Source organism: Porites lutea, chromosome 2 (genome assembly GCF_958299795.1).
Source record: "Porites lutea chromosome 2, jaPorLute2.1, whole genome shotgun sequence".
Lineage (NCBI taxonomy): Eukaryota > Metazoa > Cnidaria > Anthozoa > Scleractinia > Poritidae > Porites > Porites lutea.
The window spans coordinates 701,988-729,040 of record NC_133202.1 but is presented as its reverse complement, the minus strand read 5'-3'; the positions used below and the strand labels follow the sequence as shown (position 1 = coordinate 729,040).

The 27,053-nt window shown below is 37.2% G+C and overlaps 3 protein-coding genes across 3 annotated transcripts in view; all 3 read right to left on the bottom strand.

The window, feature by feature from the left end:
* The window catches only part of LOC140929158 (uncharacterized), a 67,933-nt gene extending 60,771 nt beyond the window's left edge, over positions 1-7,162 (bottom strand). The window contains exon 1 of the mRNA XM_073379028.1: positions 7,126-7,162. Coding sequence (XP_073235129.1) covers positions 7,126-7,162 — 37 coding nt within the window. The remainder of the gene's footprint in view (positions 1-7,125) is intronic.
* An 11,900-nt stretch (positions 7,163-19,062) lies between these two features.
* LOC140927323 (polycystin-2-like) lies at positions 19,063-21,088 on the bottom strand. Its single transcript, XM_073376950.1, has 2 exons — positions 20,933-21,088; positions 19,063-20,517 (listed from the first exon to the last, which is right to left on the bottom strand). The coding sequence occupies exons 1-2, from the start codon at positions 21,060-21,062 to the stop codon at positions 19,073-19,075; spliced, it is 1,575 nt and encodes a 524-aa protein (XP_073233051.1). The 5' UTR covers positions 21,063-21,088; the 3' UTR covers positions 19,063-19,072.
* A 3,179-nt stretch (positions 21,089-24,267) lies between these two features.
* On the bottom strand, positions 24,268-26,469 carry LOC140929157 (uncharacterized). The gene is made up of 5 exons (XM_073379027.1): positions 26,362-26,469; positions 25,769-25,954; positions 25,117-25,365; positions 24,317-24,730; positions 24,268-24,273 (listed from the first exon to the last, which is right to left on the bottom strand). Exons 2-5 carry the CDS (start codon positions 25,943-25,945, stop codon positions 24,268-24,270), a joined length of 846 nt encoding a protein of 281 aa, XP_073235128.1. The 5' UTR covers positions 25,946-25,954; positions 26,362-26,469.
* Positions 26,470-27,053: the final 584 nt, after the last annotated feature.

The window sequence follows — 27,053 nt, the reverse complement described above, 5'->3', positions numbered from 1 at the left end:
ACAACGCGCTCGATGGATTTATTTATAGGTTACATCGGTTTTGCCGGGCAAGGATAACTTGATACTGATAAAAATTACTGGAGCAAGTGTCAAATTTATCGGAAGCAAGTATATTTAAGAGAGCTTTATAAATATGAGCTTACTGCTCTACATATCATAACCGAATAAAAATTAACACTTCATAACATTTCACTTCGTTTATTTCGATCAGTCAACACCTTGAATCCAAAGTTAAAATTCAAAACGATCCTAAAACAAATCACAACTACTACTGAAAGCTCTGTGCCTTGAAGCGACTTTAACTTTCCTAAGGTTTGCAGCAAAACACTGCTCGATAGCTCTGACAACTCTTCGGCGGTTCTTAGCGGCTATACAGAGCTATATGTTGCATATTCCAAACTCTGCAAAGGGAAATTGTTTAACAGAAAAAGAAAACCGCACACTATGTCTGAAAAGCGACATAAAATCAATAAATTTGCGAATTACCAAAATATAATGGTGAGAAACAGTCCCGCCTTCGACTGCCATGTTTTTGTTTCTTCTGAAGACCGTTGATCTATGGTTTTTGACGTAATGCGTATGATAAGTACAGAAATCCGCTGGCAAGAACATGCTGATCGCTTTGCAAGTTGTGAGAACATCGTTTGGATTTCATTTAAGAGAATGTATGGGAAGTAGCTTTCCCCCCCCCCCCCCCCCCTGAATCACTGCCATCTTCTGCTTAACAAAAAGAAATTGAAGTGCAAGTGGTAGAACAGACAAGCAGATAACGATAAAAGAGGGGAAACTAACATCGTGATATTCAACTGGCTCCAGGACTAATAAACTTTAGAAATAAGGCATGCCTGTCTTCACCTCACTATTTTTCTAGTAGTAAACTAAAAGGAACACTTCTAAAAACCCATAAACAGTCAGCCAGTTGGTAACAGGAATGAAAGTGAATAACGTTGGGTAACTCCACTAAAAGAATCTACCACTTTCACCAACCCTGAGGATAACTTTTTCTTGAATTTTCGTGCGTAACGGAAAAATCAATATCTATTGCGTTAAGAAAATAGTGTAATTTTTACTTTGGCAAGTTTCCATTAAGAGTGCCCGATTTACTCGATAATTAATTGTGCATGATCATAAAAGACAATCGCGAAAATATAATGAGTTTTATAAACTTCAGTTTCATATTGGAAATGGGTGAATTTGCACTGTCTAATATAATTTGCATGCTGGATTTTGAATACGATGAAAAATATTTTCTAAAGGGATGCTGGGTATTTGAAAAACCATTAAAGCCTTTTTTGAGGTTTGCGTTTTTTAACATTTTAACTACCGAATTGCCGGTGATGTCCATTTAGTTTTACTCATAATTGTAACCAGTTTTGCGACTTGAATTTTCCGGAAATATCTTTGTTTCCCTCTAAGGCGGGACTGTTCAAGTTGGGGATCATTTGCTAGCAATACTGAAGGGGACGATCATGACATGGATATATAGTGTTCTCTCCTAATTTTTAAATACAGATGGTGAAATTTCGTAGTCATGTGCCATTGTGCTTATTTCTAATCAAGTTCAAGAGCCAACTTGAAAGAACCTTTGATAGATTTTACCACCAGGAATTGTGGCCAATGGCTCATAAACTTTTTGGAACCTAAAAACCAATTATTATCATGATATTCAGACCTTTCAAGTTTCATTTCAATTACTATTTTGCAGTTTCTTAGCACTATGTTGAGTTTGTTTCCTTTTCTTAATAAACGGGACCGATAACAACAATAACCTGAGGGCCATGGGTTCCTTCATTCTAGATACATTATCATGGCAAATGTAACCTGGACAGGAAACTTAATGTGCCTGTGATTTTTAAAGAATTAAACATAAAATTTGAGTGGCCTTAAAAACAGTAGGCATATTAATTTAAATAATGAACATTTTCCAATTCAAGTCGCGCATATGGGTACATCACTCTTTCACAATAGATCAAGCGACAACTCTTAGCTTTAAGCTTGTCCCCAACGGTCTTATTTCATTGAAATACTCACAGTTTACGGATGCTTTAGCAGCGGTGAAGAAACACTACGAGGAAAACAGAACGTGAAGTTACAAACTGTCAAATCAATTAACCCTTCTGTCGGCAAAAAAGCTAAAAGCAAGTTCGATGCGAGAAAAAAATAGAAAACAAACCTGAAGTACGATATTAATGGATCCAGGGAACAAAATCAATATTCCCAACTTCATTTAGAAGGATTATTGATGCGCAATACTAAACCAAAAATGGAACTGAAATCGTGGCTCACAGTATTCAAAGATAGGGTGTTAAATTAATAGTTGGCGCTTGCCTATTAGCAAATATAATAATTTTACCACCGAACATTAGGGATCTCTCCTGAGACACATGGTAAACATATATCACCTGCCTAAAATTGTTTGGTAAATTGAAAATTTGGATATGCAAACAAAACGCCTGAAAACTGTGAATAAAAACTGAGTTTAGGCTATTCAAGAACTTGATCACGGAACCGTAAAGTCACCTTTCCCGTAAAGAACATAAAATATAGGGGGTTCAAGGTTGTTAAGTGCCGTATTTAGTTGAACGGCGTTTGAAAATCATAATGATAAGTGGATATCTACCTGTGACGTTCAATAGTATTAGCATAAGGTAAGATTTCATTGGTTGCAATGGCAAAATTGTCTGTCGGATATGTTTACTTTTAGATTCTCCACTGATGAAATTGCACTCAGAACTTTTTTTAGAAGAACTTCACCTGATCGAAAATCCTGCCACCATATGCAAATTCCCTTTTCTTCAATAAACATTCGTCAAAGTCAGGTTTTGAAAACAAACTTACGCCTACCGATGAGCTTTACCTGGGATTCAAGAGTTTAATAAATCCAATTTGTTGCCTTTAAAATAACCTTCTTCTGGATGGGAAAATTTAAAACCTCTCCTTGCTTTGTTAATCTTATGGATTTTGCGGAAGTTTGTGTTTAATATGATGAAAAACGCCATGAACTGTCCCATATGTTAGGCAAACATCTCAAATTTTCCTCCTGCGGACGCAATCGAAGTGAAACTTGTCAGTATATTGAAGCTGTCAATCCAGAAGCATATTTTTCCGTTTAGTTTTTTTTTAATTTTAAATGTTGGCAGGTACTTCTAAGGAATAAACGGACGGAGCTTTTTACATCGCGTATACGGTTCCAATCTAGTTTTATCTACAGTAGAAGATTTAAAGTCTTTGTCTCCGTCTCGGATCATATTTAATAAAACAACTTTCATTCTAGAAGCAGGTTTTTCATTAAAAGCGGAAATTACAGATCACGAGGCAAAGAATTATTGTGGCCAAAGCCGACCGGGCCGAACCGCTTTTTGCACAGAAGTTTTAATTATCAAATAATCAGCATGTGGGCGTGCTTGGTGCTTTAACCTTGCTCCTTATTGGATCTGCAGTCATCTTGAGGAGCGGGAAAAATTGCTTGCCTCTCTCGGCCAAGAATATTCCGCCAAGTGTGGAGAACTGATAAAAAACGCAAGACTGAAAGTTTTGTTATATTTTGGTCAGTGATTTAGGACTCTGAATACTTTATGATTGTTGTTGGTTGTTGTCGCTTGACACATCATTTACACAAAAGTACCGAGCAGAACGCTTCAGGGTGTGCTAAAGATGAAAGCTACATTCCTCTTAATTCTTTCCACAGCCTTTTTATTTATTTGTCTATATGTAAATTTTGTCGCAGACACCAGCTCATCAGTTAACACAAACTAATTGGAGAAGCTAATTCTTTTCATCAACAATTCAGGGGATTGAATGTTTTTTTTTTTTTAATCTAGTTTAAGAACAAGGTTCATAAGGACATCAGATGAGGCACTGTGCCTCCAATATAGGGGATTTCAGTTAAAATTATCCTGCATAATTATCAACAAACAAGATTTGTCACTGTAGTTACTCGGACTCAATAGTATTAAGCATTATCAAGGTAAAGAAAGGAACTAAAAAACGTTGTTTTAGTTTATTCAAGGAATATTTGAAATAAAGATAAAGCTTAGGAACATAAAAGCGGAAATTATGTGTGGAGATCATTCACCTTTTTGCGATAAAAACACGTAAAATTTATCCCTATATTTTCGCACAAATTTGAAAGAAATATTGTTATCATGGTTTTTTAATTAAGATTTAACATAACATTACTGTTGTCATAACATGACTTTTGTCGTTTTCAAGGACAAGTTCCGTATGACAGTCGCTGCGGGTACAGGATTTGACATGCCGGTCACGTTCAGCCTGCTGACACAAAACACCTCTATCTTTTCCAAGATAATTATTTTGGAATATCATTTTTAGCTCCGTCTGCGAAGATCCATCTCACATGACAATAAAAATGCCCAATTCCTGTTGTTTCATTTCGATTAACTAAAGGTGAATGTTGCACACTCTCTCTCCGTCAATATTGCAAAAACCAGTGACAAATCCTCTATCAGCAGATTGCCTTCTTTTTTTGGCTCTAAAGACACACTTTACGTTTAATTTATTATATTTATTTTTTTCATTTCAAGCAATTTCTGTGAAACCTTCTTTAATATTTTGTTTATCTATAGCTGTCAACATTATGACACTTCCTGCTGTTCACGCCAACAAGCCTCTTTAATCCAAGGATTGAACCGATACGCATTCTGAATTTCACATTTGCGCCAACTTAACCAAAGTGATAAAAACTGTTTTGTATTCTTTTTGTCTGTTTATAGTGGCTCAATTTAGTTGATTTCTCCAATAATACAACCCTTTTTTGGCTAAATACCACACTGAGAGACATGCAGGTGATTCGCGAGATATTCAATACACCGAGCGTGTTAATATATTGCAAAGAAAACTTAACAAGTGACTTCCTCTGCAAACCTTCTCACCTTTTCAACTAAAACGTACTTACTACTTTATCTTACAATGTAAGTAAATGCTTTTTTAAGAGAAAACTTAAACATCTAAGTCTATCTGATCTGTTTTCTACGACTGCTATTTTCGGAACTCGTGCACTAATATATTATAGCACGCCACACTGACTTTAGTTATCAATATATTTATTAGGGTTTGAAAATTTTAAGATATCGTTTATCCAAAACATTCTGTGCGGTTTCATGCTGTAGTCAGCAGAACAATATTTTCTTTTTCCACGAGAAACTAGTTCAAAAACACAGAGAAATAGAAAATATCTGTCAAGTAAATTATTACTAGTAAAAGGAAAATTAATTACTCTCGGCTTTTTAAAGTAAGGCAGTCCGACATGAGACAAAAACATATGGAATGGCCCTTTTTATGTTATCCAGCATCCATATAAATACATTTGGCTATTTCTACTATATATGGTTTACTGATATTAGATATTCTTAAATATTACATTGGGGCAATAGTTATGACCTGGTTATAAACAAAGTCATCGAATAAGCAACAAGAAAATTAAAATGCCTTGGTCATTTGTAAAAGTTGACAGAAAGTGTCAACTTCTTTTTTCAGCGGAGGAAATGTTTCATTTAGGAAGTATTATAAACATCCATCAGGGTTTCTTAAACAAATGCTGGTAGGCAGGTCTAGTTTTTCGCAGTTGAGAACTAAGATATTGATACTATGATGATTATTTTGTTATGGTCTTGTCGAAAAATATGACCGAAGAGATGGTCAGCGATAAAAGTTTCATAACATCTTTTGCAAACGTTAGACATTACTGAGCCACGAAAGAAAGTTTGTGGCTTTTCAATAAGGTTAATGTTATGTTAAGTGAGTCATTAATTCTTTATAAGCAGAGGGGAAGTTATTTTCGTCCTTTTACAGATCCTTGCTTTATCAGTTGCCGAACATTGTCTTTGCCAAGAAAACCATCATCAATTTTTTCCATTTACTCCAAAGTCTTTGCTTTTTATAGTGTCGTCTTTTAAATTCGTTGAATCGCTTGACTTTGATAAAAGGACCGTTAGCAGCTGCTTTTCCAGAGTTCCCTTTTGAGGTTCCGTATCACACTGAGAATAAGCTGTCAAGTTCAATTTATTTAACGTGTTTATAGGCTGAGGAACAAAGACTTGCAAATATTACTATGGAAATTGCACTATTAAAAATTTGGCCCAGTAAGGTGTTATGTAGGCGTCTATTGTACATATATATTTTAATTGCAAATCTATCATCTGCTTCGAGCGATCTAAGTAAGACACAGAAGCAATTAGTCGTCTGGTGATGACTAATAAAATGGTATAAATTAAAAATATCGCTGCGCCACTTTTACGGTGGGCATTGAAAGGTCTAACTTGTAAAAAATGTAAATTCGGACCCCTTTTCTCAAAAATGCCAACTCAATAGGTGCAGTCACCCTAGACCTTTCCTCCAAAGCTCTCCTCTGGGTTTTAAGAGGCTTTTGATCACTTTCATCTTTGCTGCTACACTAACTCCGACGAAATTACCTTAGAAAATTGCAAGTGTAACCGCGCCGATTACTGCCGATGTCTAATGATCTGTAGTATCCAAATAACAGAAAGGGTAAATAAAGGATTAATAGTTTAATATTTCCATCAAGCTTACAGAATTTGAAATATCTTTCCTAGTCATGTTGAGCAAAGCAGAACGTAACTACCCTCACAGAATTTTGCAGAAGGTCCCAAAATATTGAAATTAATTATTTATACACCCCTAGCCTCTATTTTACGAACAGCCCTAAGGACACTTTGTTAGTCTGTATTGAAATAGTGAAAGAGAGAATTTTCATTGTGTTTAAATATGATGAAATGATGTAGCCAGGAACCAGGTTTCGAACTGGGGAAAATGGGCGAATAACGAGGCAAGCGCGAAGAAAGAGGCCAACCGAGCGGTGGATTAAGGAGTTCCTCCTCTTCAGTCCCTTCTCGGCTCTTTTCGTTCGCCGATTTTTTGCGTCCCGTTTTGGAGCCTGGTCTCAGATTAGATTTAATAAAGATCATTTATAAAAATATTTAAGAATGCATTAAAAAATAGAAAGTTTACTTTGCAAATGTGAATACAAGTTAATCGAGGCAGTCTTAGCTTGTGATTGAGTTTTAATAATTACTCGTTGGTTTAGGTGACACTGCGGGGGGTATAATATGGTTTCCGTTTGCAGTTAATTGTACCGGCTTCCCTTACAGATTGTCTCGATGGTCCCATCTTTTTCCTCATCCATATTCTGAGGTTACACACCCTCTTCAGATGGAAATTAGATATTTATCGGCGGAACTGTTAAATTAAAAAGCGGTGTAGTTGTTTGATGATTTCATCAAACGTTGGATAGAAAATAAGGAAAAATAAGACCTATTTGACATTCGTGGACTCGTATTCTGTGAAATCAATTAAGTCATGTATGTATTTTACCACTAAGCAAGAAAAAAATCATGACTGGTGCACCTTTTTGAACCAATATACTGAACAGAAAATTTAAAACAATCGATATGGATTTTGGGGGTGGCATCAGTTGTTCCAACACGTTTCCGGCATTCTTTTCTTTTTACTCTTTCAGAAGCTTAGTACGTTCTAAAAGGTAGTAAAAAAGACTTAGCGTTCTTAAGCCTCAATTATTCAAAAGAAATAGGTGCTTAACTAGTCATTTAGATAGTGGCATATGGCAATGCATATTATCGTATATCTTGCTGTTCGGCTATTATTTCCCTGATTGCCTCAAACAGGCGAGAGGCGTTGGTCGTACATGGATATATATCAGTGCAGCCTTGGGTGAATAATACTCGGTAGACAAATTAACGTTACAACTAACTCGAATGGCTTCAGAGTTTTTAAGTACGTGACTATATGTTTTGAAATCTGTCAGGCATTTCTTTCGCAAACAGCAAGAAATGGATTTTCAATTTGCTTTTAAACTTCTTCAATTAGATTTAATGACTTTACCAGATCTTTACTTCACGAACTTATCCCAAAAAACCACCGATTTTTAACCACAGAACATTTGTGTATGCCGGCATGAAAATGTGGATGTTAGCGTCCAGCTACAGGTGGTGGGGCATTTTGTTGATGTCCGCTCCACTTTTCAACCACCAGTAGTTGTCCATTAGGTAACTAGGTGATTTACACGACAATCATAAACTCGTTAGCCACATCATGTACTATTCAAGTTTTATTAAATGACTTAACAACATCAAAAAAATTGATCAGATGCCGAATAAACGTGCATACTTAAACCTCTTTGGTCTACACGCTTAGAGGCCTATCGGCGCCGGTCTCTTCATAAGCTGAGTCACGTTTATACCCAAAGTCACTGTCAATGAGTTTTTATGAAGTGAAAAGCTTCAATCAATTACCATGAAATGCCGGATAATTCCTTCCGAACTAGGATAGCTTAACAAAGCTTCCGCTGTAAATATTTAGTACCCTTTCACAGCCAGCATGTATTGTAGCCTTTTTTTCTAAAGAAAAAAGCCGATTTTCCAGGATTCTACAAAAGAAAGGAAGCAAAGTTAGGCACAGCATGAACTTCAATGTAAAAGACGGTACTCAAGGGTATATATGTCCTTTCTATGAGATGAAAACCTTTGCAGTATAAAGCACGAAACCAGTGAGTTGCACCAGCAATTTTTTATTTTTCTATCCATTGCCTACTCTTTAAAATTATTATTCATGTATAAAATGGTGTTTTAAACGTGAGAATAAAGTGAAAAAATAATTTAAAACACTTGCCTTACATATGAACCTTAAAACAAAATACCGTAGCATGATTGATTTAACAGTTGGCGGTCAGAAATCGTAAAGCTTTCAAACTCTACAGATTCCCGCGTGATCAATGGCGAAGAATGGAATAGTGAGGCATAATACGAAATAACTGAAATGCTTGTGGCGATTATGGAGATCAGACGTAGTTAAAACTTTAAGGTGATCTTAGTTCTAAGCTTCGTAAAAGTAACAGACACTTATCGCATTAGATTCCGCAATCCATAGTCTTTCCTTGGCTATGTAGGCTGTTGGTTGCACGTTATTAAACCAGAACACTCCTTGAACATGTGCTGATAGCAGGCTGAGGAAGTCGCAGCGAGCTTTCCTGGAGATAAAAACCGATATTCCGGAATTTTCAATAGAAATTCCTTATTTTAGACACGGAAAACACATCTACAGGGTAATTTCAAAAGCAGCTGTCCTCATTTTTAAAGGTGAGTCGCGTAACTCATGGATTCTTCAATTTCGAGCTGATTAGGAAACATTGCATGTTGAATGTTGCTCTAAAAATGTCCGTAAGTTTTAAACGACGAAAGGATGAAAGTAGAACTAAGCATATAACCATTAAGACAAATATAAATGGAACATAATCATTCGAAAGCTGAGTCACTTTAAATAGGCGAGGCTGCTGGTAAAAAAAATTGCGTGAGAATGTGCTTTGTACGTGAAAACTTGTCTTGTTTTGCCCTCTTAAACGTCATTTAATTAAACCGTTTATATTTACCTCTTAAGAATTGAATGAAAGTTTTAACCTGATTAGAGGATTTAACAAACAGGTGTCTTTATCTTAATTCCACTCCGATTTAAACCGATTCATTAGTAATTTTGACATTAGTAATTTTAAGCTTGAAATACATGCTGAGTTGGTTGACATTTTCACTTGAGTTCTCTATGTATAACAAATGAACTGAACATTCGTCTTAGTTCGTCTTTTCTACTTGGTTCCTTGAAGAAGAAAGTTTGCCAAGAATAAACACGACCGATCCATGTTATAATCACTAGTTGCATTTCTAATCTTTTGAAAAATTCTTTTGTTGCGAAACTTACACCCGGACAAATATATAAATGGTTCTTCTCTTATATAGATTTGAGACTACATGTCAGTTATATTAGATATCCTTTACCGACAAAGCACGTCGTTCTAAATGAAACACAGAAACACACCTCCCTATCAGTGGCCTTAAAATGTAAAATACCGTCGACAATATCTTTTTATTTTGTAAAATTTATTGGGTCTACCAGTGACATGCCTCGTGCAAGAATGAAAGAATTTTAAGGTCCTTTCATCTTCTTAACCGTTTTCACGCTTTATGTAAGCCTGACACGAAGTTGTTACAGATAAGTAACAATGTTTATCTTCAGTTCTAACTGACAACGGCGTCTGTTTCTAAATCGGCTTATGAAATTATACGGAAGTGTCTACCCTAACATGCTTGTCACGGATAATTATGAAATGAAGGAATAGATAGAAGTTTTCCTTGAGTTTAAAAAACCTGAAGCTCTCTCTGGCGATAATGAAAAAAATCTTGTTGAGACGCACCGCATTGTCAACAGATCAGTTTTACAAGACTAAATTTTAAGTTTAAGGCGACTAGAAGAAAAAAAGTTACTGACATGAAAATTGTCGGGTGAGGGGGAAAGAAGAAGTTTACAAGTTAAAATGATTTAAATAAAGGAGCATGAATTGTCCTGTGTCATGGTCGGTTGTAGTGAAGTGCTGTGACGAGATATAGCAAGTTTATAAAGTAGAGGAAATCCATCAATGCTTCCATTGGGAGTGTCGCACAGGGCACGAGAGTTGAATACCTGATGATCAGTGGATTATTGCATATAAAGTATTGCCTCAGTAAGAGAGATATAAGTTGAGCTAATAAGATAAACCAGTCACATAAACTGCGTTTCGGGTGCGGGAATTGAATATTGAGCCAGCACCGTTGAGCCTCTGTATAGGTAGGTAATTTCCGACGACATTGAAGTCGCGACGATCGCCTTTGATAAAGCGACGATCTTAGAGATTAACGCGACTGTCGCAATGCCATTCCAATAGAGTTTGACAACGTTCAGTAGTCGTCCGATGATGACAAAGAAATCTGCCAAAAAGTGTGCTGAACGTTTAGAGTTTTTGCTTTGCTTATTAAACATTTTGCTTTCTTGATTTTCTCATTTCCGCGATCGTTATGGTTGGCAAGTTAACTAGTAGCGTTACCAGGCAATACAATTTTTGATGTGCGACGATTTTGCCTGAAAAACCGTCGATTATTTGATGGTTAACACGACCTGACCTGCGTTAGTAGCGACCATACTTGAAATGCTACTGTGAACCACAAAAATAGCTTAATCCAAATGATCGTCAATGAAATTGTACCGAAAAGGTAAATTGTAATTAAACATCAAAAGTAATATCAGCAAGACTGCACAGTCGCCCATCTCAGTTTATGTGCAATCAAACCGCACAGCCTAATTACGTCTAACAAGTCACTAACAAGGATGTGGTGCAGTGATTCAAGGTTTCTGCCCTCCTCATCACAATCGTCCATTACTTTAATGTTAGTCTATTTTTGCAAAGGTGCGTGTTTCTTAACTTAGCCAAAAAGCTGGAATTAAAGTATTATCCACTGGAGTTGTGATCATTGAGAATAACAGCTAAGAGAATTAATTGGGGTGTTGAATGTTTCGATTACAGTCAAAATACAACCTGGAATTTTCTGTAAGTAAACATAGCTTAAGGAATCCTGCTTCCAGCTCATCTACAAGCGGTAATCAGGAGGGCAGAGCCTTCCGCCGCTGATTAAACAAAAGGGTGTTGGAAGATTATAGCGGTGGCATGAGTACTTTTGTCGCCGTGGTAATACGTGACAGAGTGAATAATCAAATTTAATATCGCTGTCTTTAATGCTGGGTAACTAAGCCATGTTTCTTAACGTTTCTCAACGTTAGCGCTTTCAACTGATATCATGATACATTCAAGACAAGAAAGAAGCGACCATGAGTAGATAACCTTTGTGACTAAGTCCGCGGATAACTGACTCGAAATCAGGGCTTGGCCGAAAAAACATTTCGGGAAAAGTTTTTCAAAATTATGTTAAATACAATCAACTAGCAAAAGACCAATACTGTTTACACGAAACATGTTGATTATTGTTAACGTTGTTGTTTTTTAGCCTTGTATACTACTTTCAAAGACCATGTATTTCAACAAGCACTTAAAACTCAATTATACAGTGATTTGTATTTAGTATTCGGAACTCCTGCTACAGAAACGCTCTGCCAACTCATTCTATATGGAGAATAAAATATAATTTTGTAATCCTGTATGCTTTTTTTCCCCTAACATTCTAGAACTTTAAAAATGACCCCAGTCTGAATAGTAAAACAGTGAATGGTTTGAACCTAAGAGTCATGAATATTGTAATCACATTAAATAAAAACCTTCAAAAAAAGAATGATATAGAAACTGCTGGCGGTAATACCAACTTCCAGTTGTTAGCTAAATAGATATGCATCGGGGGAACTTGTTTTTGTTGAATGAAACACTTTCTCACAAGTTTAGAAGCACAAACATTGTTCATTAGAAAAGCTGGCATTATCTTCATTATTCAGCTATGTGCATCTATTTACGACTGAGAAAACAATCAAAAAAATTGAAATTTTAGTCTTTTTAGGATTTTATTTTCAAACGTTTTAGATCTCAACATTTTTTTCACCGATACTTTCGAATATTTAGTATCACTTTGTGAAACTGATTTTTTTCAAAAACACAAACCAAATAATTCGAGTTTTGTATATTAGAATTTTGCCCCAGGACAACTGCTAATATTAAAATTTCAAAAAGGTTATAAAAAGAATTAACGAATAATCACCAGTTTTAGAAAATGCAAGTTTTTTTTTTGCCTTCAGCGACTATCGAGTGCCGAAAAAGATAATTCGTGTCATTAAAACGCCATGTTTACGAAATTTTGCCTTACATAAGTGGATAGCCCACACCTACCGGATATATATGTTGAAACATCTTTGCCTGGAATCTAGCCTTTCAAATCTCGTGATAAAATTGAAAATTAAATTATTTTATAAAGCTTTTTCAGTCGTAACTGGTTCGGACGCTGAGAAAATAATTCATTTTAGCAGTGATTACAAAATTTAAATGTAAACATGTCACTATAAATGTGGTTTTGAAAGAAAGTGGGTAGACAATTTGACTCCAAGTCATTTTGCCTCGAGGAATCACATTTACAACGTCGGATGCACCTCAATTTATCTACTCTTATTTACATTCGTTCAAGTTGGAATTTAATTCTTAGCTGACGCTAAAAATCCTCTTTCGTACGACAGTGATATCGAACAAAGAAACAATTTCAAAAGGTTTTTTGTAGCTGGTAGCTGCGACTATTAAAATTCAAAGATACTAAATCCTTGCTTTTTCAAGCTTCGTGGTTTTAATCCATTTGTTCAACCATGCTTTTATCAACATATTTTCATTGTACACCTTTCAAAGGCGCTATAAAAGGTTCAATTTGACTGGCAGAAGTGAAGTGGTCACTGTCTGGAGAATGTATTCTATCAAACCTATCCCACTTCACTCTGTTTCCCCTCATTGACTAAAACTAAAAGTTCAAACCAGATTACCAATTTCAGTGGTTGGCTTAATGATTTTAAAGCTATCGTGGAGTTGTTCTTTCCGGTTCAATGCCTCATAAGCGTTGGGAGTTCGTCTCAAAATAAAGTTTCGTTCGACCAAGTTTGCCGGCCTTTCAGCAGAGAAAATTAGGAGCCAGTTTCGAAGGGAAAAGCCTGATTTATTTCTGCCATTTCTGAAGGTAAGGCAGATTTTTTTAACTTACAAATCCGTTGATGAAGTATTGTGAAGCAATTTTAAAGCTTTTGTCAAAATTTCAATCAAAGGTGGTGCTCCTACAAATAAAATCTTCTTCCCAACGAAGTCCAAAAATTATCATATTAAAAATACTCTCTCATTCAGTCAATGTGGTTTTTTAGAATTTGTAACCGCTAGTCATTGCTCATATTAAGAGTTTTCCATGTCATTCATCTTTTTCCTGCCTTTTATTTTTCTCTGAAGCCCTGAAAGGAAATTTAGTCGGCGAACGTCAAAAGTGTAAACGGAGTGCTATTTGATTTAGCAATTCCAAACGACATGGCGTACCACACATCTGAGGAATATTAACTAAACATGTTTGCGTGCCGAAAGTATAAATACATCCGATAGTTATGGTAGAGCCAGCCGAATTCATCATCATCAAATGTATAATGAGTTTCTTTCGGTATAGGCTAATGCGTTTTCCAGTTGTGACAGGGGTTAATTTCCACAACATTGTTCGGGAAGATTAGATGAGCTGGCTGGCAGTGTCTGGATCAGTGTTAGTATAAACAGATACCCTGCGCAGTCTGTGTCGCTACAATCAGTTCAAGCGTCTTCTTAGCTGGCCTGTATTGGTCGTGAGAACTGCGATATAAAAGATTCCTTCGTTTGTTTCAAAGCTCACATAAAGGCATTCGTCAAAATATCACTGTAAGTACAATTATCAGGCTAACATGGCGAACGGGGAATTTGGGATTGATTTGCTTGCGCGTCTCTCCTGCGAATCTGACAACTGTAGCAAACATACTGTTTCCATTCTTTTACGTTTTATATGGCTAATATATTTATGCAAATATAACTCTTTTTTGAACTAGTGATACATGCAAAATACCTAGGCAGGAGTTTTTTTGGTGAAAGTGTTGCGTCGAGATAGTTCCTTTGTCTTGTACTTTGTGACTTATAACCTCGAAAAAACCTCAGTGATTTCGAGAAATTCTTTGAACATAAAGGATTGATTTCTTATGTACCTTGGTAAAGAGGACCATCAAAATGTTGTTTATAACATCGCATTAATAACATTAATGTTGTTACTCTAGAAAACATTATTTAGCTCGTCGTTCTCGAATTTTATTTAGTCTAGTATACAGTAACTCATCTCCGTTTCATCCGGGAGTTCCAACAGATCGCATTACGGTTAACCTTACATATGCAAGACATTCTCATCAAGCGGCTTTAAACACATGAAATTGATTTGACATAAGCTACATCTTTTTTAAACACAACTAAAAATAGCCGATAATTCGAGTACAGAGTGTTTTAAACAGCATGTCAGTGTATCCTTGTCAGCCATCGATTTGTCAGCTGTTTGGTTTGGTAACTTTAATAACTCTTTGCTCCAAAAAAGAAAACGTTTAGCAGTTATTGAAGTATGGCATAAACCCACCGGATGAAATCATATGGGTGGTACATCCGAAGAGACCACAACTAACCACGTTATTAAGGGTTTCTACTAAGATTGTTCTGAAATCAAAAAAGTTTTCCCATGCAGTGTTTTTAAGAGGTGACCGTTTAAAGCAACAAATTGCCTCTTGTGATATCTTTAACAGACATGTTCTAAAAATGTAACATTATCTTGCCTGTTATAGGTTGACTTTTGGCCTTTTCTGAAATTTAGGAAAGTTTTGCTAAGGAATATAATGATCCGTTCACCTTTTGGGAAACTGTATGACTTGAACGGCTGAAGCGAACGTAAATGATGTCATAAATACGACTCTTTTACACTTTCAAAAAACCCAGTTCAAACATGAACGGAATCTTGATGGAGTAAAATAGAATTCACTAATGTCGCGCGAGTCACAATTGATGAGCCTTCTTTGACTTCGTTAACATACTTCAAATTTTCACAATACGACTACGGTGAGCATTACCAGAAAAAAATAATCTCATAAAAAAAATTAATTCTAGAGGGATTATGCAGGAAAAATTTTAAGAACGGAAACGTTTCAAAAAACCTGAAAAGGAATTTGTCACATGATAACTATTAACTCAAGGATTCTAAACGCTAGCAGTTATCGCTGCCATTATTTTCGGTAAATTAGAATGTTAACAAGATGACCATTGCTCTACTGTAACGAGTCCGTACACAGCAGAGAAAATTATCAAGAGTGAGGTATTCTTTCCGTGTCAGTGTTTGATCGGATTGAATGTGGCACTAATCTCATGTATAAATTTCAAGTACTTTTGTTCTACAAACGAGAACATCAAAAATCTAAGTTATAAGATCAATGAGGCAGATAAACATTCCTCGAGCGCTGTGAAAACCATACCATCATTTAAGCCTGGAATGTTCTTCGTGCATGGAGAACTTGAACAGCTGCTCAAGATCAAGCAGGATGAGAAATCTAATATGTGAATTTTAAATAGCCTCTAGAGAGATGGTGACACATATCAACTGCTCTTGGGCACTACTATACATTGAACGTGAAAAATCAACCGTATCTTTTTGCTCTCCTTTCCTCTGGGTAAAACCTCTATTCATTAACGGAAGTGGTTATGTTAATAAGTATAATTAGCTAATTAGCTATTTTTTCGCCTAGTTCTTACTCTTGAAACGAGTGAAATGTCCGCCATTTTTTCAAGTTCACAACCAAAACAACCCAACTTCGTCCCCAGGTCTTCTCGGTTAACTATGCCTTAACCTGCAAAAACGCTGCATTTTTGACGTCATTTCCTCGTTAAAGTCAAAATTTTTCCAAATTTGGTCATCAGTAACTGGTTATGGTGAATTAAACGTGTGCTTTTAGCCAATCAGAATCGGGGAAATATTTTGAATGAATAATAAGTCAAATTAACTCGGCTTCAGCACGCCTTGAAGGTGACCGAAACTCATAATTGCTTTGATTGTCCCTAGGTCATTAAAGTAAAGATTCCTTTCATGAAAAAACATTTACAGTTTGGCAGCAAACTGGAGCTGTTCAAGACGAAACTAAGTAAAATTTCGCTATTTTAATATTAGCTTGCTGTCCCTCAACGTTTCTTGTAACGGTGGTTATTAAGTTAATTAAATATGTCCGACTGTGTGATTGAAAATCAAATGAACAGAAAACGTCCGCTAAACGCTTCGCTTTTACTGGTGTTGTTTGTTGGTGGTCAATAAGGAATAGTTTGTTTATAAGCGTCATTGCGTATCACGCTATTCCCTTGTAACAATGAACATTGAGTTGGGACACCTCGGAATGTCAACAACGAAGACTGTTAACGTTTTGTTGAAAGTTTGGGCGAGGCCCACTTGAAGTTGGCATAATAAAGTATTGCAACACAAATAATTCAAAAACGCGTAATTTTATTCATTCTTAAAAGCAATGACGCCTTTTCTTTTAAGGATAATTGTGGTCGAGGCTGCCTTTTTGTCACTTTTCGGCTTATTATTCCATGACATTTTTTATCGCGTGATTTATTGGGATTAAATTAGACTGAGAGTCGTGGCTTGCTTTGTTGAAAACAAACCAAAATAACATTTAGATCAAAGGTCGTTAAAGGTTGGAAACTATTGTAGCTTAATAACCTGGCAAGGCTCAAACTTAACATCCCTTTTTACACGAAACTTCTGGGAATTGTTTTAGGTAGTTACTCTATGTGATAGTTAAGGCCACAGAGAAATATTTTGCGCTTAGCTTCATTTTGAAAGCGAGGGTTTTGGAAATTCAGAAATGGTCAACCTATAGATACCGCTTGATGTTTATTGATATAGCCATGTACAGACATCAGGGCCGAGTTGTTCAAAGCTGGGTTAAGATAACCCAGGGTTAGTGCGAAATTTGAATACAGATTTGAAAGCTTAAAAAGCATTTCAGTTTTAAATCTTTTTGTCTACAAATTGATGATTGGAAGCTCTAAATATAACAGAGAAAATTATCCGAAAAAATTCTTTTGAACAAAAGAAAAAGAAATCTCGGTTAAATTTAACCCCGGGTTAAGCGTTAATCGGCCTTCGAACAACTGGGCCCAGTATATCAGACAAAAGGGAATCTTGAACAGAATCTGACAAGGTCCTTTGTACTTGTTTTTTGTCTCTCCTGTTATGTCACTGAAAAGGTTTTTGAGTTTCAATATCATATAAGAGTCTCCGAGACTTTCTAAGGTTTCATTACCCGGCCATTCATAACTATCATGAAAGTACAGGCGTAATGCGAAACTGTGGCATTTATACAGCTTGAACTGCTACGTTTTCTAGTAGACCCACGTTATCAGGTTGACAAAGCTCAAACAATGACACTCAGCGTGGTTTACGTGCATTAAAGTCGTCTCGTGCATGCAGCCACTACTTTTTATCACTCGGATACCGTGCTGATTGTGGTGGTATACACGGTACTCTTATTATAAAATAGAAATGATACTAAAATTCTCAAAGAATCGTTTATTTTGCTGATTAAGGTAAATTTTAATCACGCTACTCTTGCTCTTTTTCGTTTTTTATAAATGTTATCACTAAACTATTACTAAATAACATGAATGACTCAATAAATCAAGGTTGTGCCGGTGGTGATTCTACTATAATCGTAATAACCAAGAAAAATGAATGCTGTACGCTACTAGAAATATATAAACCGCTCTCTTTTATCTTATATTACTTATGCATAACTTACACTGACGGGCAAAAACACTATAATACACGAACAAAAAATCAAGAAAAAAGTCACGTCGGATAACAATTATGTACAGTTTAAATACGTGTCATGCAAAGGTGCAAATTAACAACACTGACTGTAATATTCTCAGCATTCAGTCACTCACTAAGATTAGGTGAAGCGTATATGGAAACCGTTAAAGAAAAGAAATTTAAAAAAACGAAAAAAAAAATTGAGGAAATTCCATCACTTTATATCCCCTATAAAATTGCTCAATAAAAGTCATCTAATGTGTCTTTGTTATATCTAAATTGGGTTCTTGAACCTCTGACACAAAAATATCAGAAAAAATGATTTGACTGCAAAGTGTTGTTTGCTTTCAACAAAAAGCCCTCAGCATTTCTAAAATTCAATATGGCGGACAGTTGAGAATATCAAGTCAGAACAGTCTCAAGTTCTGCACATACGCAGGCCGTGACATAGAGCCTCTAATTCTAGGAGATGAACAGAAAACATGTAAACAGTGGCGTCTACAATAATTGCCACTTTTAATAGCGCAATGATATATCTACTTATAAATACAGCTCCATCATGAAAAGGCAGCAAAGGTAGCATCATGAAAAGTTGAAAACATGCAAACAGTGGCGTCGACAATAACTGTTTTTTAATAGCGTATTGATATATCTACCTATAAGTACAGCACCATCATGAAAATATCTGAGAAGTCAGCAAAGGCATCATTATGAGAAGTGACCAAAGTGTAGCAGTATGAGCTTTCATTTTAGTCATTGTCATAGCCATTAACCAGATTAACAGTGTGGATAGTAACTGCAATCTATGTTACTATTTAACTACTCTCCCCCACCCCACCCCCCACCCGAAATATGGGTGAGTTGCTAGCGTTGTGTATAACGTCACTTTTGAGGAGTTGAACCTATTCTTCCAATATGGTTGGTAACTTTCTTCGTTTTTCGAAAACAGTTTCGGACATATGACCTTTTTGCAGAGGATAACATTGTTCCCCATCTGTGTGAGCGTCCATTCTCTTCAGAACTTCAATTAGCTTTTTATCAATGACATAGGCTTTTGGAAGATTACGGATCAAGTCGATGGTCCTTAACTGGTGGCTTATTTGGTCGTAAAACGCAGAAGTCAAAGACAAATCCACATTCTTCGCTTCATGTTGTTCGTTTCTTCTGTTTGGAATTTGGGTCTCTGATGACTCTTGTTCTGTGTTCATCTGTACTGTACTTTTTGCGTCACTGACTGCATCGTCCAAGGAACTAACGAATAAATTCATCAGTATAACAGTTATAATAACGAGAAGAGTACTGACAAAAAGACGTCCAAGGACGGAATGTGCTTCAATTAATTCTTGTATGGGCCGAGCTTTTACTCTCCCTAGAACAATTTCCAGCTGGTAGGAAAAAGCTGGCCAGACACTTGAGTATCTTTTATTTCGTGTTCCAAACAGCAAAATGCCTGAGAGTAGGAATGCAAAGAATGGAACACAGAGAACCATCAAGAAGGAAAAGAATTCTCGTACCCAAATACGCAAGGCTTGGGCGAACACACGTGTATACATATTAAAGTAAGTAAGTTGGAGAATCTTGATGGTTGTAAGAAAAATCACAACGGAGAGGAAAGAGTTTTCGATATTTCCCCACAAAACTGCAGTTTGAAAGTTAACTGTAGCAAAGATGTTGTGCCGCAATTTCTGCATGCTTTTGGAAATTTGATAAGACTTAATAAAGCTGTAGAGAAGAAGAGAAATTGAGGTTGCAAGGTGTCCAAGGTCAAGCCAGCACCAGCCACTTCGCAGGTAACGCGATCCTTGTTGTAGCAAGGCCATGACTGTCTGACCTGATTTTAAGAAAACCATTCCAATGAAGATGACCAAGCAAAGACCTTGAAACATTTGGAGGATTGAATCCGTGTTGTGCAGCGAGATCAAATCAACATGCATCAAAGGTGTAGCCTGGCCTGTCTGAAGGGATTCAAAAAAGAAGGAACAGACACCTAATACACTGACTGCTGGGTTAAAGAAATTGAATTCTACAATGACAGCTCTTGTCTGACGATCAATCCATTTTCCCAATTGCAAGTGGTTTATGACTGTGTAAGCAGTGTGTGCCTCGTAGCCTAAATCGGCAGCATATCCTCCCCCACCATACCAGGCGTGGTGTCCCCATTTGGGGGAGGAGTTGAGTTCCTCTGATGTTTGGTACATCCATGGAAGGGAACATTGTTGGAACTGAACTGATGAGTTTGCTTGCTTCAATTGAAACGGCTCTTGGGATTCCCTCCCGGTGGAGTAGCTGTCGTAGCAACTTTGATGCCATGAGTCCACGTCAAGGAACGTTTGCACAGGGCATTGCACTAACAACAAATAGATTACAGCTTGTAAATAAAAGTGGGAATTGGAGGGGTCGTATACAGGATGAGCCATAGTGAAGATTAATTCAAAAGGTACTCGGGTCAAAAAAGGAGACAAACAATTTCGCGCACTATTTAACTTACAGTTTTCGGCGGGGACTGAAGTGAAATGATAAGAGGGTGATGAAATGTTTCTACATAACGAAACGTGTGACTTATTATACTGTCTAGGGAGTGGGGAAGACCTGTTGCCCGTCATGGAGTTCCCATGGAATGTCTACCTTCCAACCCCTTCCGTGTCCGAAAAACTAACTTTGTCAAAATTGCACGTAGAGTCATTGTTATACATCATACAGCTCATTAATTTTAACTAAAATAATTCACTCAAACGTTCAGTCAGCCATTCAGTGTAACTTACCTTTCTTTGCTCTCAGCTGGCGCAGTCTGATCATTCCAATCCTAGTCGATGTTTGTTCTGCGTTGAGCACTTTGTACTCTTGTATTTCCAGGTTGGTGAAGTACAGTAGTGGAATAAGGTCATGGGCCATCCAATTCCAGAACAAACTTGTATTTGAAACCTGAAAAAAGGATTTAGTTTAAAAAAGTATCCAAATTTGTATACGTAGTTTACACTAAGCAGATTGCTGTTGCTATCACTACCGCTATTACCACCAGCACCACTATTACTCCGCACCACAACCACCACCATTGCTACTGCTACTGCCCCTACATCTGTTGTTGCTAGCTGCTTCTGTTGTTTCAGGATTATCTAGGAGAACCCTTAACGTTACGATATGTTTAAACCTTTTAGTGCTTAATTCAAGAATATTTATGGACCTTATTGTGATTGAAAACGGGGCCGAGAATGGTGACCCTGAAGTTTGTACCTTGGAAAAATTCCCAACATGATCATAAAGAGATCTTGTTAAATGGTATCCATTCGAATCTCTGTTTCCATATGAAAGCACTCCGAGAACAACCAGGAAGGTTACATAGAAGATTGCCTGCCTAATGGATAACCGACGTTTAGCTTTGACGACACTTTCTTTCCTCAGGCTTGATTTCTCCCTGGATCTGGTACTTGCTTTCTCTAATGGTGTTTCTTGAAGCCCATAGGAGGATACTTTAGTTGCTTTGCATTTAGAAAGTATAACAGTCAGTGAGACAATAATAACACATTTAAACGGCTGCACAATCAGAATGTCTTCAAAGACAGAGGCGATGACTGTAGAAATCCATTCTTGGCTTTTGTCTTTCCCCCACACGAGACCGTATGAAATAGTTAAAGCTGCGGGTGCAGTAGTCATAATTGCAATCAAAATAGAAGTGATGCATATCAAGCAAAGACGTTTGCGCTCTCCTTGCAATCGAGCCAAGGTGTTTTTGAACAACAGGATGAGAACTTGCAAAGGCAGGAGGATAACGTTGGCTTGGATACTAACAATCGCCTGTCTCGCAGAAAACTTTAGAGGACCTAGATTGATATTTTGAGGCGACTGTGCTCCCCAGGAGTAAAATGCAGCATTGGTAGCCATTGTACATAAAAGTAATGCAAAACAAAAGGAGAGTCTTTGAACTCTGGTAAAGCTGTCATTTGGAATCTTCGTTATGATCGATAACCAAAGGTGGCCATTGGAGAACATTTCTTTGATGGCTTTTCTTGTGATGTTGCGATTTGAGTGCAGAGGAGTTTGAAGAACTTCGTTAGTGTACGATTCATCCTCCAGGCTCAGCCATGTTTCAAAGATGAATTTCCAACAGTTTCCAGATCTTGTATCTGTAATTTCTATCTCATCCAAATACCACGAAGGGTCCTTGCCTGAATTGTCATGCCAAATACATAGTGAATAAATGTCTCCTATGTCTTCTTTTAGAGTCATTGTAAACGTTTGTGTAGATCCTCGAGTAAGAATAGTTTTGGAACCGGCTGTACCGTCCTGGTATATATTGATAGTACCACTGTTGCCGTCAACCCCGTGTATAATAAACGAAACGTTGGCAGTTGTTCCTGCACTAAGCCAGACGCCAGTCTTTACGGATATCTGATATGTTGAACCTTCTGATCGTACTGTTCCACCGTTTAAGGATTTGTTATGTTGTAGCTGAAATCAGGAGTAAAGTAATGCTTTGTTTAGATGGTTGCATGCGCACCATTCAAATAATCAAAAGCAAGTAATTACATAGAGCTAGTAATAACCAACAATTAGGGAGTGTGTGCGTCATCGATCTAAGGTCAAAGCGCTCTGCTTTGTGTAACTTTCACCTTATAGAAGATCTAAACACATGCCATCAGATAGCCTGTTCCAGGCGTTCAGATCATGGGGATAGCGCAAAGAGATGTTAGCAGAAAAAAACAGCGAGGCGGTGGGTTAGGGGCTCCTCCTTTTTTCCCACTCTCTTACTTCGCGCGGCACTCCACTATCCGAACGCCTGGAACAGGCTAGCCATCAGATTATAAGTGGTAGAAGGTCCAAACGCACTCCCTCAGATTGCGTTTTACGCATTGCAATCATTCTTACCGGAAGTCCAAGCGAATGCGTGCTGGCTACATAAGTGCAGTGCATACCATATTAGCAAGCTGGAGATTAGAATTGCGGTTGCCTTTGGTCGTCGGTAATAATTAAGCTTATGGGGTAGACAAACCAACTGGCCATGTAACTTTAAACGTGCTCGGTACCACGGAGAGAAAAATCCAGGTACCGGGCAGAAATTAAAGGGACTGAAAGCGTGACACATCGACTCCTGTGCCCTGTTGCCTCCACTAAATGGTAGGGTGAGCAGTGGATAAGGAGTGAGTGCTATTCAAGCGTTACGTTGAACTTATTAAGCTACCTAGTAGGTAAATCGTGGATATATATATCTTACCACCGAGCTATCTTTTATGTCAGCTCTCCTGGCCAAAAGGACTGCCAGCAAGTAAACAAGGAAACATGTTAACACTGTTCCCAAAACTAGAAATTTGCCAGGTTCTTCTGGAGACGTTAACTCGTGATATACTTGCTCAAAGTTGATTTGATTTGGTGGTACCAGGAAGCCTCCCGCAAAACTCGTCAAGTGACTGCAAGAGCACTTAAGTGTAGAGTCCTCGATAATTTCCAATGCCTTAAAAGTAGTAATATAGGAAAATTATTTTAGTCCTATTCAGAGAAACGTTCGTGGCTTCTCTGTTTGTTTCACTTGAGAAAAAAGTTCAAATGCGCGGCTAGGTAGAGGTGTAATTGTCTTATTTCAAGAGGAGATTGGCGGACGAATTGAAAAGTGAACGGAAAACGTAAATCACTTAATAAAAAAGTACCATTTCGTAGCTGATTTACACATCAAGCTACGCGACTCATTCTGTTTCTAACCAATAATACGATAAAATAATATACAATTAGGATGAGTAAAAGAATACTTAAAGACAAAGTTTTTAGTATAATATCGAAGATCTAATGAAGCACTAGGGAAGATTTAAGTGGCTTTCTAGATGTATTCGTATTTGATTTCGGGTTGAGTTAAACGCTTTTCAAAGTTGCAAAAATGATGTCCAGGTCAGTGTGGTCTCAAAGCCTGTATCCCTTTGAGATAATTTCTTTACCTTACATCCAGTAGTTCTCCATTCAGAATGAATTTTTTGCCAAAACAGACAATTTGATTCGCTCACTTCAAAAGTGTAACTAGCTTTCGTTTTATTCGGGTGTGAAGGAGGTTGTCTAATCATGATACATCCGTTGTCATTACCCTCCCATTCATCAACGTTTCCAGAATGTTCGGTCACGGCTTTGAAGTCCATATAAAGAACATAATATCCAGGATCGAATGCCGTAAAAGAGATATTTATTTGATTTTTTCCCTCACATGTTATTCTACCGCTGTTGAGCCAAGCACCACGTACCCGCTTGCATTCGAAAGGTGGAGAAGTCTTAAGAGGTTCTGCTACTATTATGGAGGAGATAGCTGCGTCACTTTCGTCAAGGATTATCCAGATTTTAACCATGGAATTTTGAAACAGAGGTCCTATTTTGTGATGTCTGAGCGTTCTATCTGCTCCGAAAGAAACGTTTACTGGATGACTTGTCTGTCGATTCAGAGGAAGTAAAATAGTGACTCCTGGTGTCAGACCAGAAATGATGATATTTTTCCCTTCCGCATCCCGAACATCTAAACTCGCCACATCTGTTGTTACCCTTTTGCTGCTTTTATCCCAAGTAAAGGGATTGAAAGGTGTACTCCACATCTAGGAGAGAAACGTTTATCATAAAATATATTAAAAGGTGAACTCTAAATTTGATCACGCAATTAATAATAATCATCATCATCATCATTATCATCAATCATCATCATCATCCTCATCATCTTGATCTTCATCATCAACTAGCTATAGTATAGGAGAAACTTAGTAGATCGAATCTGTGATTTGAGCTTATTAATAAATACGTACGCCAGTCTGTTTTAAATAACCAACATAGTTGTCGAACAGGCTTCCCTGTGAAGTTAATACCAAGTTATTGTTTCCTTCAAATAATGAAATTTTTCCATATGCCACTATAGCTCACAATACATACAACCCTGTCCAACAATGTTAAAATTTCGCGAAAATACGGAGGGTGGATTTTATCTTACCTCTAAAAACAGAACGTGGCTGTCGTTAATTTTGCTCAAGACTTTGTTAAGATCAGGGATTATAAAGCTGCTTCTATGTGCATTAAGTCTGTAACCATGGTGAATGTCTTTTTTTGGGATAGCTACCACCGTTATGCTAAGATATTTCGATGTGAAAGACATGTTTCCTGGGCGCTTTTTCAATGATAGGCGTAATCCTTCAATTATATGACTCTTCAAGGATAGGATTTTTTTAGTAGTGTTGATTTTCTGAGGAGGGAATATAAAGAAAATTAGAAAATATATTACTTAGGTGAAGATGAGAAACTGCTCCCAAGGACGCGGCAAATTGAGCAGAGACACGCGTAATAAATGTTAGCAATTAGGCCAACAAATGCATAAGACGATGTCTTCCCGATCCCTTGATTGAAAAAAGAAGTAAAAAAGGGTTTTTAATTTTTTGATTGTTTTGGGGCGCCTCTTGAATCGAGGATACGTGAGGATGGTGTCACCTGGGCGAAAATAACTTTCTTGAAGGTGGAGAGTTTGTTTGTCTTTAGTGTTTAGTCGGCGGAATCACGGACGCATGAGCTAGTGAGCTATCAGCCTGACAAGACTCGGAATAATTTACAAGAATTGTTTTTCAAAGGTAAAACTTAATGTTACTGCATACCATTTTCTGTAGAGGTGTTTGTAGATTTGCAAAATGAGCATCTCTTGAACTGATTGTCAATAGTTTTCCAATGCTGTAGATAAGGTTTTTCGCCAGCAGAGTCAACGTTGAGCCAGGTTTTGATGTAGTTGCTCTAAACCGTTCGCTCACATTTGCGACCACTTTTTGCAAAGTCATATGCAGTCCCTGCAAAATTTCAATGGTTGAAAATAGAACTCGGTTAAGTTGAAATGAAATGGGTGAAATGGGAATTTTAAGGGATTTTTAGTTGACGCTCGTTGACAGTAGTAATTCTATGAAGTAGAGGCAGGCTGAAAGAACTTATGTGCTTCGTTAAAGGATAGGGCAGATTTCTTAAATGAGATTTCTCTGCATTTTGTTCGTGAGATAAAGACAGAAAAGGCCATGACGTCATCGGTGTTATGTATTCCCGGCAAGGTAATGAGATTCCCACACAAAAAACAGGACAATTAGGTCCCTACTATAATACTCTTTTATGAAGTGAAAAAACGATATTCCTAAATCTGCTCAGAAAAAATTGTTCTCGAAGTACCTACTAAGAATTACCTCTTTAAAACAAAATGATAACTTACAACTAAATCAGTGGAATTTATTTCCAGCCGATCAACTATGGAACCAATAAGCAATGAAATCGAAAGAAGATCATGGATGGTTTCCAGTTTTTGTCTTGAAAGTAAATAAAAAATTGGCGTTTTTATCTGTGAAAGAAGACGATTACAGTTTCAATTAAAACAGAACTACAGTCATGCAAGACAATAACTATTAGAGAATTTTCTATATAGCTGGCATTCTTCTCAAAAGAGCCCTCCCTTTTCTCGAAAACGGAGACTCTGAGCGGGCAACATAGCAAAACCTTTGGCGTCTAAGGTTAAGATTGCACAGTGGAAGCCGAAAATATTGAACACTACGGCATGTGGTCCTTGGTCCGCGCAAGTCCGCGATGCCCCTGGTCTGCGCCTTTTCCGAAAATGATAAAATATTTCGTCGAGAGAAAAAAATACGTTGAATAGTGAAAGATATCGTGATTTACTGATTAGCATTCTTTCATATGACGAAGTTTCGGCTTTCTTGCTGTGGGAGAAGGCGCGAAATTAAAGTTTGTTGACAGGTAGGTTAATTTGTCTTTCTTGAAGTTTGGATTTTTGCGGCACCGTAAATTACATGGTCATGTTTACTTAGCCTGCGAATAAATAAAACACAACGGGAAGACGTGCCATTTTGCAGAACAGGTTTTCAGATCAACTTTTTTCTGTTGTTGGAAGCA

What these genes read in the sequence shown, in the direction of transcription:
- LOC140927323 (XM_073376950.1), bottom strand. Translation starts at nt 21,062, where the DNA reads ATGGCCCATGACCTTATTCCACTACTGTACTTCACCAACCTGGAAATA. An exon ending in CCAGCTGAGAGCAAAGAAAG is followed by an intron (nt 20,518 to 20,932) that starts GTAAGTTACACT and finishes ATTTGTTGTTAG; the next exon opens with TGCAATGCCCTGTGCAAACG.
- LOC140929157 (XM_073379027.1), bottom strand. Translation starts at nt 25,945, where the DNA reads ATGACTTTGCAAAAAGTGGTCGCAAATGTGAGCGAACGGTTTAGAGCA. An exon ending in AAACACCTCTACAGAAAATG is followed by an intron (nt 25,366 to 25,768) that starts GTATGCAGTAAC and finishes TTCCCTCCTCAG; the next exon opens with AAAATCAACACTACTAAAAA. An exon ending in GCCACGTTCTGTTTTTAGAG is followed by an intron (nt 24,731 to 25,116) that starts GTAAGATAAAAT and finishes TTTCTCTCCTAG; the next exon opens with ATGTGGAGTACACCTTTCAA.